The sequence below is a fragment of the Echeneis naucrates genome, chromosome 23 (assembly GCF_900963305.1).
Source record: "Echeneis naucrates chromosome 23, fEcheNa1.1, whole genome shotgun sequence".
In the NCBI taxonomy this organism is placed as follows: Eukaryota; Metazoa; Chordata; class Actinopteri; order Carangiformes; family Echeneidae; genus Echeneis; species Echeneis naucrates.
The window spans coordinates 9,432,121-9,444,336 of NC_042533.1; the positions used below are offsets into that span (position 1 = coordinate 9,432,121).

General features: G+C 40.7%; 1 protein-coding gene across 3 annotated transcripts in view; it reads right to left on the minus strand.

The window, feature by feature from the left end:
* Positions 1–747: 747 nt before the first annotated feature.
* ahcyl2b (adenosylhomocysteinase like 2b) overlaps positions 748–12,216 on the minus strand; it is a 33,541-nt gene continuing 22,072 nt past the window's right edge. For 2 of the 3 annotated variants that reach the window (XM_029494826.1, XM_029494827.1), the window contains exons 3-16: positions 9,929–10,072; positions 9,173–9,273; positions 8,980–9,082; positions 8,745–8,839; positions 8,205–8,311; positions 7,357–7,473; positions 7,166–7,229; positions 6,127–6,215; positions 5,945–6,015; positions 4,647–4,741; positions 3,768–3,866; positions 2,389–2,457; positions 2,192–2,270; positions 1,394–1,518 (exon numbers count right to left, since the gene is read on the minus strand). In XM_029494826.1, the coding sequence (XP_029350686.1) occupies positions 1,394–1,518; positions 2,192–2,270; positions 2,389–2,457; positions 3,768–3,866; positions 4,647–4,741; positions 5,945–6,015; positions 6,127–6,215; positions 7,166–7,229; positions 7,357–7,473; positions 8,205–8,311; positions 8,745–8,839; positions 8,980–9,082; positions 9,173–9,273; positions 9,929–10,072 (1,358 nt within the window). Of the gene's footprint in view, positions 1,305–1,393; positions 1,519–2,191; positions 2,271–2,388; positions 2,458–3,767; positions 3,867–4,646; positions 4,742–5,944; positions 6,016–6,126; positions 6,216–7,165; positions 7,230–7,356; positions 7,474–8,204; positions 8,312–8,744; positions 8,840–8,979; positions 9,083–9,172; positions 9,274–9,928; positions 10,073–12,216 lie in introns of those variants that run through there. The other variant, XM_029494825.1, reaches the window with a different exon arrangement.

Here is a 12,216-nt window from a genome sequence, read left to right on the forward strand (position 1 = left end):
AACGTAGACAGCACCATACTTTTCAGAGGACCTGATTGAAGAAATCAGTCTATGTACCGGATTAGCAACAACGTTTTGTCACAGTATTAAAAATTAAGGTTCAAGTTAGGTTCAAGTTATTAAACTTATCCATAGAACAATTATATTCATGACGTGATTTTTCTTTCCAAAAGTTATGATATTAAATGTTGCCGGAGAGAAAAAGATAGAAAAATCGTAGTTTCTATATAAATATCTAAATATACAGTATACCCCTTGTAATGATCCGATAACCTGCCATGCTTCTAATACAGTATAGTCACTCTTAAAGGAAGGGACTCGACTTTCACTAGTTTGAAATACTTTTCGTCACTGGCATCATGTGAGCAGCTGGAAAATGAGAAAGAAGGAGCCAATGAGAAGGTTTCAGTGTGGGCTTGAGTGACAGGTGGCAAGAAGTGGCCACCATCCAGTCATACCCAAAAAAAAAAAAAAAAAAAAAAAATGTCAGACTGATCTGAAGGGACAGAACACATAAAAAAAATGTTTTAAAAAAACAGAACAATGAATCTCAAATAAAAGACGATATGATTGGACCCTGAGATCCCACCTACCCCCCGCCTCCTATATTCATTCTAACCCCGCCCTCACAAATATTACACAAGAGAAAAAAAAAAAAAAAACATGATCACAAGTAGAAAAGAAACCAACAAAATAAAAAAGGACAGAAAAAAGTTTCTGTCACTAAATCTTCAAAGGTGATCTTCATTCACACAGATTTTTTTTTTTTTTTTTTTTTTAAATCAAGGTTTTTTATATAGTATATATCTTTTTACCATCAATAATTTCATCTTTAATAGTTAAACAATAAAAGATTTGACAATGGGGAAGGACGATGGAGGGTTTACATACAACTCAACACACAAGTGAGCGTCTAAAGAGATCGAGATAATGGTGGTGATTGTGTGTGTGTGTGTGTTTGTGTGTGTGTAAGATGATGAGTGGGAGGGAAGTAAAACATCTCCCAGGAGGAGACACAGGGGGAGCTAGCTAAGTGGCGGACGGCAGGAGCAGCTCCACATAGTTAGAGTTAATGTTATTGTCAAGCGTGAATAAATAAAACAACTGCCATATTCGCAAGAAAATCCAGCCCCCTCTTCCTCCCCTCTCCCTCCAGGCTCAGGAGCTTGAGCTCCTCACCCTCACCCTCCCCGAATATAAAGCAGGTGCGTTGACTTTTCTGTCCTCCTCCTCCTTCTGCGAGTCTGTGCGATTCATGGAGTATTGGAATTTGGTCAGAGTCCAACCCAACACTGATTTAATACCTGAAGGACAAAGACAGAGGTTTCACTCAGTGACACTCAACAGCAGCTAATTGGTCTGAAACACCTCCGGTCCAGTCAAATGCCATTTCCTACCTATAGTAGTTTGGCTTAAAGGGCCCGTTCTTGTTCAGACCCAGATACTTGGCCTGCTCATCAGTCAGCTCTGTAAGATGTGCATCAAATGTAGGCAGATGCAGGCTGGCCACGTACTCATCTGGGGGGGGCGACAGAGACAGAAGAACATGTTAGCATTCACCAGCCGTCTGTGGCTGATTAATCATTTAAATCAGAAGAGGAAGCAAAGTTGCAGAGGACGCTCTGGGATTTACCTCTGCAGTGACTGCCCTCACCCTGAATCCTCGCCTTTCTGCCTCCCTCTTCTAATCTCAGCCTTACTTCCATCATCTCTGTGTCAGTGTGCATGCTGCAGTGACAGAAGCCCTCCCTGGCAGGGTGACCTACATTTTGTCTGTCTGTCTCTACAATGCATGTGTGCTGCCCCTGAACACTGACTGAAAGCTTTGAAATGTGATGGGCCAATGTTGCAGACATGAATTGGGACACGGACACACACACACACACACACACCTCATTCTACTGTAACTGATGTGCTATCCAGGGAGACATGACAGAACAGATGAGACTGCTGTCTATAGAGATAAATGCTAAATGCCTGCAGGCGCTCTGCTGAGTAAAACACCCTCTGTAATAACATCCTCATTTGGTGGCTACTTAAAAACCAAACAAGCTCATTGTCTCTCTGACCTGATAGTAGCGGAAGGTTTATACCCCAGCATTGTGTGTTTTTTAGTTTTCTGCTGGTACAAAGAGTCTTTGCTGAAGTTTTTTTTTTTCATTTACTAATTTTTAATTAAAATAAATCTTACCCATCTTCTTAGGCAACAGGTAAACATCCTGCTTGTAGCGTCCCTCTGGGGCATTGTACAGCTCTATCAGAGCCAGAGCCTGGGCAGAAACAAATATATGCGTTACTCCCACACACAAAAACAAGACAGAACACAAAACAAACCCAGCTGTGCGCAGGAATGTAAATGAGATAGAAACTGATGTTCCGTTTTTTTACCTGGGTGGTGGCCGTGATGGAAAGCACAAAAGTGGGCACAGTTGAACAGCTGAGGTTCAGCAGTCGACCCTGGAGTGTGAGACAAAGCAGTAAAAGGTTGGACGACGAGGGGCAGAACAAAAAGAAAATCACCCACAGATAGTGCACTGTGGCTCAAGATGTGAAATCTGACACTTGATACTTAAAAATCTGACCTCAGCCTGTTTATTTTCCTTTCCATGTTTGTGAGTTACTGTGGCGGGTCATCTTACAGCAGTTTTGTTTTGTGGGAAACAAAACAGAGAGTGAATGAGGCTGACCCAATAACTGTACCTAAGAGCTGACTCAGAGTCGCAGGCAAATGCTTAAGTGTTCCAAGACTGCATTTGGTCTAATTATAAGCAGGGGGTGACTTCACTAGTTCCAAGATAAGTCATGTTGTTTCGAAATCTTTGGGAAAATAGCCCTATTTCTCACCTGATTTATAAGTTCCCTAAATGTTTTCTGAAGAGTTGATGGTCTCAGTCTCTAGTTTCCAGACTTTTTAGATACAACAATACATTTTTTAAAATCCATGATCCATTTAGAAGATAGACCACAAAGCAGCATATGCATTAGGACATTACTACACTGTGATTGATTTAATTTACTAAAAATGGTGACCTACCTACCTACCAATCAGGACAGAGCAGAGAGCAGGTCAGATTAACCCCTCTCTCCTTCACCTCTAAATCAGAGTGTTGCTGATCATGAGATCAATTGCAAGCAAAGCAAACTGTTTCTCAGGGAGCAGGTTGTATTGTTGCCGTTTCTTGATGACAGCTGAGTAAAAATCAAATGACAAGGCTTCACCTTATTCCGTCCATGTGTGGTTCATTGTGGAAGAATCTTAAGTTTCCTTTTCTGTCTTGTTGTGTAGTGTTGAACCGCCCCTCCCCCTCTCACTCTGAGCCAAGCACAGCTCATAAGTTTGTATAAATAAACTCGTGTGTATAATATTAGCTTGTGAAGCAAAGAGGAATGGAAAAAATACTCATTTGACAGATCTAGTGAAAAATTTGAGTCATTTTAAAGTTTCATGAAAATTGGCTGTCTGCACCCTCTGTATCTCAAATTTATGTATGATGATGAATCTTTCCCTTCAATAAATGACTTTTTTTGGAGGATGACTATCTTGATGCAGAGCTCTGTGCGTGTGTGTGTGTGGAGGGGCAGTCATTGTAACCTGGTGCAGATCAAACAGCAGGAGACGCAGGCAGTGACAGAATGAGAGCAGTCTGACATCCTGCTGGCCTAAGACACACTCAGCCTCCACTTGGGAGTTTGAAGTCGTTTTATTGCTTTACTCTTTCAGGGTCCTTGGGGAGAGAGAGTGTGAGAGTGTGTGAGGGTTTGTTTACCTCAGCCAGCAGCACTACCCTCTTGCCATCAGGCCAGATGACATGGTCCACCTGGGAACGCACCCTCTCCCAGGTCAGCTCAGGGGTTCGGAGGCTCGCCTACGGGGTGAGCACAGCATTATTTGCGTTTATAGGCATTTTTCTTTTCCTCATCTGTTCTTCATCGTTTTTATTTGGATGAACTCTGTTATCTTATAAGGCAGGCTAAAAGATGACTGAGCATGTAGTCTTTTTTGGAGATGAAGCGCATTGAGGTCTTCATGACTCTCGACTTCCTCTCATGTCTGAACAACTTCCTTAATCCTTCACTCACTATCATTGCTGTCTTCCATTCCTCTGGTATTTTTTCTATTTTGAGCGCTGCTGTCTCAGTGCTCAATTGGCAGGAGAATACAGTCAGAGCTCCACATCCTTTTTCTCTGCGTCCCTCATTATCACCTGTCCTTAATTTCTGTGCGATTTAATTGCATTTATATGCTTTACTAATTTGAGGACAGCAGAGGTTAAAATGCTAAAACTTGGAAAGAACTCAAGCCATTTGTTAAAGTTTACTTTACACTAAGCCTGACATCATGCAGTGGCATCATAATCTTTATTAAGGTAATGCTGATGTGTGGGCTACAGTGGCCAGAGGAGCAAACGGCTGCTTCTGAATCAGCCCACTAACCGGAGTTATGCTGTCAGTTACCATGACAATGGGGAACAATCTCTGCCCAAGGCCAGGCTTTAGACACAGGAGGACGTTCACCATGCTGTCAATCACCTTTCCTTCACTGAAACCAAAACTGGAGTCTTTTCTGGCTGACTTGGTTCGCAAAACGTGTGATATCGTATCGTTTTGATAATTCTAAATAAAATGGGTGCAAGCTGCTAACTGACCACATCGATCTCAGTGTTGGAGTGTCCCATGTTGCAGACGATGCAGCCATTTTTCATGCGGTCCAGATACTCTCTCACCACTACGTTTTTATTGCCTGAAAGAAAGAAAAGGGAAAAACAGAATTAAAAAAAAAAGTCATTGTTGAAGCCATATTTCCTAATGCCAGAAGGCAGTTCTTTTTGTTTGTTTTGTTTTAAACACCTGCTTAATTGTAATCTATGTTGAGTGGCTGTAGTAACAATGCTACTCCCCTTTTAGTTTAAAAGCACACTCTCTTTATTCTTGTAAAACTAATAGAGCTTTTATTGATTTCATTATTTCTTCTCTAAGTACCGAGGCTTAGTTAATTAAGTTTGAAAATGTAATCTAGTTTTAGTGTTCCACCTGTCTACATGCTGAATTTTATGAGGATCTGTTCAGGCCTCTGAAAAGACTTAAATTAAGCCTTGCCTATCCTCTCCAATTTTTTCATATCTTATCATTTCATTAAAACAAAATGACTTGTCAGACACTATTCTAGTGGGTCTTTAGCTGTATTTATGTTTACAGTTTTATGCCCAGGAAACATACTAATGATGTAAAACGCATGCAAACAATTTCATTCTGATATACTCTGCAGCAATAATCCATATGCTATATTATAATATTCTTGTTAGCTGACTTATATATTTGCAAAAGATTGTGGGACTTTATCTTGTTTCAGAAAATTTAAAAACATCTAAAGTTATTTCACAACAGCAGTATTAGCAGTATTATTCGTTTACTGAGGATTCAATGAGATTTACTGCTTTAATGACTTGACCTTAACGTTAGCAGTACATCATCTTATTCCAGGGAATGCTTGCCCTGTTTTATGTCACTGCACTTTGTAATTATCATTTGAAAATCCATTTGCACCATTTGTCCAGCTCATCGTTGTCTTATTATATTTCCTGATCAACTAGATTTGCACTCCAGCCCACAGCTCCAGGCCTGCAGCAGTGTTAGGTAATAAAGCAGAGTCGCAAGTAACTCCCTGTTTCCAAAAAAAAAAAAAAAAAGCGCTCAAGACAAGTCCCCGGCTGCTAAATGGAGAACGTGCTCTCCAGCAGACTGATTACAATGGCTGAACATCTGTAATGTCAGTCTGATGTCTCACATCTCCCAAACGCATTTATTAAAGTATTCTTCAAGTTCCTTGACTGCATTTCTTTCCACACTGCTGGTTGAGAACAAATCCCTGACCAGCTGCCATGAGGACAATCAGCGGGCAGCTCATTGGATATACTGCAGAGTTAATGATACATCTGAAAAAGACCTGTGCAGGTGATGACGATGTCCACTTGTCTGATGACTTCATTCAGCTTCACCAGCCTGAAGCCGTCCATGCTGTCATTGGGAGAGAGTCAACGAGTATTAGCTTTAAAAAAAATAAAATAAAAAAAAATGTTGGGACCTGCATTCAGACATGAATGAGAAGCTGAGCATGCTGAGTCTCACCAGGCCTGCAAGGCACAGATGGGATCGATCTCTGTGACGTAGACAATGGAGCCCATTGCTTTCAGGGCAGCACAGCAGCCTTTCCCAACCTGAGGAAAATGGGGATGGGATGTGAGCATTTGGTGAACCAAGAATACAAGTTAACACAAATGTTCACACACATGACATGTTGTGCAGGCCTGTGAATACAGAATGGAAGAATTCATGGGTTGAAAATTAATGAAGGCATGTGACAATCACCTCAAATTTCCAGACATGATCCAAAGAACATCATCTCTGGTAAAGCAAGCTACACTGCCACTGTTCTAATAATGGAGATTTTTTTATTCATCCAAGTACAAGTGCATCTATGGAATTCAACTATGGGGGATTTCAGATATTACAGATTGATTTAAAAACAGACCTCTCCAGGGAGAAGATAGAAAACGAGGCTGTCTGGTCTATAAATGATCTAAAACTGCTATGGTTAAGTGATCAATGATTACTTTTGTTAACCAAGAACTCATGTCATTAATCATTTATTTTTACAATTAATATTTTTTCATGAATTAAGAAATGCCAAACATGTCTTACCCTAACCCAGTATAACAATAAGGGAAAAATGATGACATCATTAGATACTCATAAAATTGTTATTTTCACTATGTCAGAAATGAAGTTATTAAACAATTAATGAAGAAGGTAACAAACAGATAAATCCATAATGAAATATTTATTTGACTCGTTGTGGGCCTGAAATAATTATTTTGTAAGAGAAGCTGTCAACAGGCAACTCTTTAGAGATCTGTTCTTTTAAAAGTAAACTTAAAACCAAATTAATCCAGAGATCTTCTGAATAAGAACTTGTTAAATCGTAATTGCCTTAAAGGAAAATGAATAATTATCTTGTGCGTCTTCAAGCCAGCAAATCTTTATATTCTCATGAATGGATTTATAAGAGCTTTAATGTGATCTAACTTGAGCTGCTTCAGGAAAGAGCTCTCTTCCAGTCTTTCAGTAAAAGAGCATGTCTATGAGCTTATATGCATGTCAGCCTTACCTCTCCGTATCCACACACCACCACCTGTTTACCTCCAAACATGACATCAGTGGTTCTCTTCAGGCTGAGGACACAAACACATTATTCAGACTTTGTGGCACAGAGAGGCATGTGGGCGTAACTGCCCTGAAAGAATAAATACAAAAACAACATGTTCTGTTACTGAGGTTAAACAGGAGGATGGCTCATACCCATCTAAAATGGACTCTCTGCAGCAGTACAGGTTGTCAAACTTCTGCTTGGTCACGGAGTCATTGACATTCATGGCTGGAACACAGAGCTTCCCTGCCTTGGACAGCTGATACAACCTTCACATAAAACCAAACACACAAAACATAAAAATAAACAGCGACAAAGAACATTATACAGCCATTATACAATTTATTCTCTTCCCATTTAGTGAAACACAGAGCAATAAAAATTAAGCGGTCGTTACAGAAAAGGTACCTCTTTCAGTTTTGAGAAGGGATTGTTTTCATCTTATATCAATCATATACTTATTTATGATTATTAAATGGACTACACAAGGTTTCATGAATGGCCAGTTATACTGTTATTGTGTATCACCGTACAGATTCAAGGGAGAACATTTACCGCTAGATGGCGCTGTTACCACATCAGTAACCATGTGAGAGCGTCAGTGTTCGTGTTAGTACTTGTCTCATTGAAAACGAAGATTTATCTCCTAAGCACTGTAATGTCTTACACTTTTAGAAAGGAGGACAACAATGACAATGATCTAAGTTAGATCTATGTCATTTAAAACACAACCAAAGTGTTTTAAGATATTTCTAAAGGCATAATTGCTCCACAATCACAGAGCACCAGCTACAAAAGCTCTGCCACTTTTTTTAGTTTTAGTCATGACTGTGGGACGGATGGTAGAGACTTCATTTAAATTGGAATATAAGACGAACAGCAGCTGAGACCAAATGATACACTGGCTCTTTTTAGTACCAGGGATCATATGAGGAAGACTGGTGAGTGTCGGATCATTTTGGACAGCCCAGTCTGATGTAGTGCATTTTTGACTACATACCTGTGCACACCAGTGACGCTCTCCTCTACAATGCCCTTGATCTTCTTGAACATGTTGGGGTACTTTTTATAAATCCAGTGAGTCAGGTCACCACCATCATCCAAGATCTAACACACAATAAGAGGCGTGGGGTGGAAGAGGCAGAGAAAGATTCAGAGAGGATTTTAGGTGAGAAAAACAGAGGCAGACAGAAGGTGCTTAAACACTGGAAGTGAATCTCATATTTTTTGATAAGCTTCATCATGAAATATTATGTTTCCACTGCAAATGTTCAGAGAAAGGAAGTCTGTTTCATTCAAATATTTCAGTAACTTAATTCTGTGGTGTAACCCGAGTAGTTTAAAAACAAAATCAATTTGAAACATGAATCTTAGCCACATCCTGTACCTGATCCTTCCTGTACTTCTACACACAGTGGAAGGCAACTAACCATAACATAAAATCTAGTTATCAGGTAAAGATATCAGGTGTTTACACCAAAGAAAAGACTAATGGATATGATATGGTTTCTAGGCTTAATTTAGAGTGTAGTTGTCCTACCATATTGGGTTGCCAGCCTTCCACGTTGACACAGCGATCGATGCACCACCAGAAATCGTCCTCTGACTCACCCTTCCATGCAAATACACTGAAACCTAAAGGGACAAGCATAGCATGTACAGAAGTGGGTAGGTGTGAAATCAGAAATAAGGCAGAGTGAGTGAACAAGATTGATACATTTTAAAAGAGAGGAGAGAGAAGTGGGCAGGTGTCGGAGCAACTTTCTAAATCTCACCTCCCTCTGCCAGAGCAGCTGCAACTTCATTCTGGGTGGAGTAGATGTTACAGGCTGCCCATCTGCACTGAGCTCCCAAAGCTGACAGAGTCTCCATCAACACCTGAAGAAAGCACAAAGAGAGGGGGTGGGGTCAGGTTTGTCTAACTGGCAGCTGCAGATGTTATGCAGCATCATTTGCGTTCATACTCACAGCAGTCTGCGCGGTGATGTGGGTGCAGCCAACCACCTTGGCACCAGCAAGGGGTTTCTCCCCCTGGGCTCGCTTCCTCAGGGCCATCAATGCTGGCATCTCTGAAATAGGTGAAGGAAACAAACACACACGTAAGTGGACTGACGATATGGCTGGATGGATGGAATTCCAGTCATTTAATCCTTGTGATACCTCTTTGTGAATCCCTTGACTCTTCTAGGTGAAGGAGTTAACGATTCTGGAGATAAATGCTTTGTGTGTGCGTGCGTGTCTGTATGTGCAGCCTGCAGGGTTCAGCTGAGGCACTCTGTATGTTCTTTGAAGTAATAAGGGCAAAGATGTGAATCATGTGTTGTGTTTTAAATGGTGTTCTGACTTGTGGTGGCCAGGGACATATGGCCACCCAGCAGTGTAGAAAAAAGGAACCTCCCCTGCAGGCTGAATAAATACCTTCTGAGTATAGAATGCCCATATGCTTCTTTTAGTGTAGCTGTTATTTTTAATACGTTGTTTATAATTGGCTGAACAATTGAAGGGCAATATAAGTGCAATGGAAACAAGATACCAGCATGGAGTATGTGAATTGAATACAACTTAAATTTCTTCTCCACTTCCATCAAATTGATAGACATTTTTATTTTTCACTTGCACATCTTCAATATATATTTCTATCATCTTGTTGCAACAATCCCAGCCTGAACCGTTGACCCCTAGTGCTTCCACTTTAAAGTGAGATTGACAGGTCCTTTTCTTTACCTTGCTCAGCAATTTCGATCTCCCTGCGGCCGAAGTCGGCCTGTTTGATGTTCTTGATGCAGAAGTCCCCATTGCCCTTGGAGTTCTTCTGCTGTTTGTCCCGAGGAGACGTCTCATCGTCAGAGCTGTCCGTGTATGACGCCGCTAAAACACACACACAGACAGTGGTATCGTCAGTATGTTACACATAAGAAAGGTACAGTTCATTCAAGATGAGCAAGTGTGTTTCCAGGGCTGCAACAACTGAATGACAACTGATTTTCTTTCTATGAAATGCAAAGAAATATAAATAAATAAATAAATAAATAAAATCCTGCACTGTTAAAGACAGGGAGAGCATTAACTACTGGAGCCAGCAAATATTTAGCATTTGCTTGAAAACATGACTAAAATTACTGGTTATCAAAATAGTTGCTGTTTTTCACAGCATTTCCTTTATCAAGGGAGACTAGGTTGCAAAGTGCAGAGCAAACACAATGTTCCTTTGGTTTCCACGTTGTGAACAAAGCCTGTACTTTTCCCAACCCTGCAATTTGACTTTGGTAGGCCACAGATTCTGCACAGTGTCGAGTTCAAGTGACTATAAAGCTTCCATTTCCTGCAACAGAGAAACTCCAGTCCTGTTTATGTATAGTAAACAGTCCAAATGCATTTTGGCACTTGCACGCAACAAAGAAACATGTCAGTATCAGTATCAGTGCCCCTCTGATACATAAACAGCGGTGCCCACAGCAGCACACTTGGTGAAGACGCGTCTCAGTGTCTGGCAGCAGCGCTGGCTGCTTGCTTCACATGTCCCTGTTGGTCTATGACTCTATCACTCATATGGACCTTTCAAAATGAACATAGGCCAGCATCAGATAAGACTGGGTGCCTTGCCAGCACTGTAGCAATACTACAGTTAAAGAACATGATGTACCATGCCAGGAGGAGAAAGGCTTATAAAAAAGGTAATCTGTGAGTTTGCAATTAGGAAAAATCTTCTTTTGAAAACTCCCATCCACACTGACAGGAGGAGAGGTAGGGGGAGGATACGAGCTGAGGATATATTAGAGGGCTTCTAGGCAGACGTACAGAGATGCTTTCCTTAAGTAAATTCATAAAAATCAAAACCAACTTTCCTCAACCACAGATGGCTTTTATACAAAATGAAACAAGTTACAGTTTACCACAACACTGACTTTGAGTTCATATTTTCTCTCAGTTTCAGAGAAAAGGTGGATGTGGGGTGGGGGAAGGTTCACAAGAGTCGGAAAATAACCTTAACATTGGCAACACTGATGACACGTCACGTGAACTATAATGGCTGCCATTAATGCCTCTACATAAAAAGCAAACAGCACAGTCAAAAAAAACAAAACAAACAAAAACAAACAAACAAACAAAAAAACAAAAACAAAAAACTGAGCTTGTCAAACCACTGAGTGAAATAAATGCTAGCTAAGTGCTCTGACCACTATTACCATATCTCGGAAAAGAAAAGTCCCAGATCATTATTTTCGTAATGATGCGACAGCCTCCGACTAGAGGAGGAGGAAGTTCTTGGCAGGAGGAGTCAAATACCAAGGGAGGTAAATAAGAACAGAGGTGGAAATGGGGAATAGCAAAGGGAAAAAATAGAAGTAGAAGAGAGTAACATTTCGTGACAGGAGTTCACAATTATGTTAGATTCGCAAACCAAATACAGAGCTGAACTTGACCTGAATATTAAAACATGGAATATTCATGCAGATTTTTGAGAGTCTAATTAAGCTGTAAAACCATATGGCTTCTTCCATAATACTGTAAAAAAACAAAAAACAGAGAGGCAATGATACAAACAGCATGAGATTTCTTTTGAAGGATTCTTCTTCCTTGAAAAAAGAAACACAAGGTCTTTTTCTCAGCTGACCCCGATTCATGCTGCTCGCCTACAAAAACATATAGCTGCCTGCAAATGCGCCGGTGGGAAGTCACAGGACCCAAATGTTTCATCAGAGGACTGTGCAGACACTTTTTTTTTAAAGCACTCTTGACCTCAGGGAACCATCACAGCCCATCCACTAATACTGACTGAACGTCCATCTCTCCATCTGCCATCCATCTGTCTGCCAATAACAGTCTGACACTAGTAGTGACACTGTCCAAGCTCTATCATACACAGATTAATTCATCACGTTGATGGTGTCACTGGAGGACCTATGTCCTGTGCCTGAGCCTGATGCACAGCAACTTAAGTACAAAATAGATGTTGGGGAAAACTCTTTTGAAGTGTTTTTAAAGAGGTGGTGAGGCCAATAGGTTAGGAG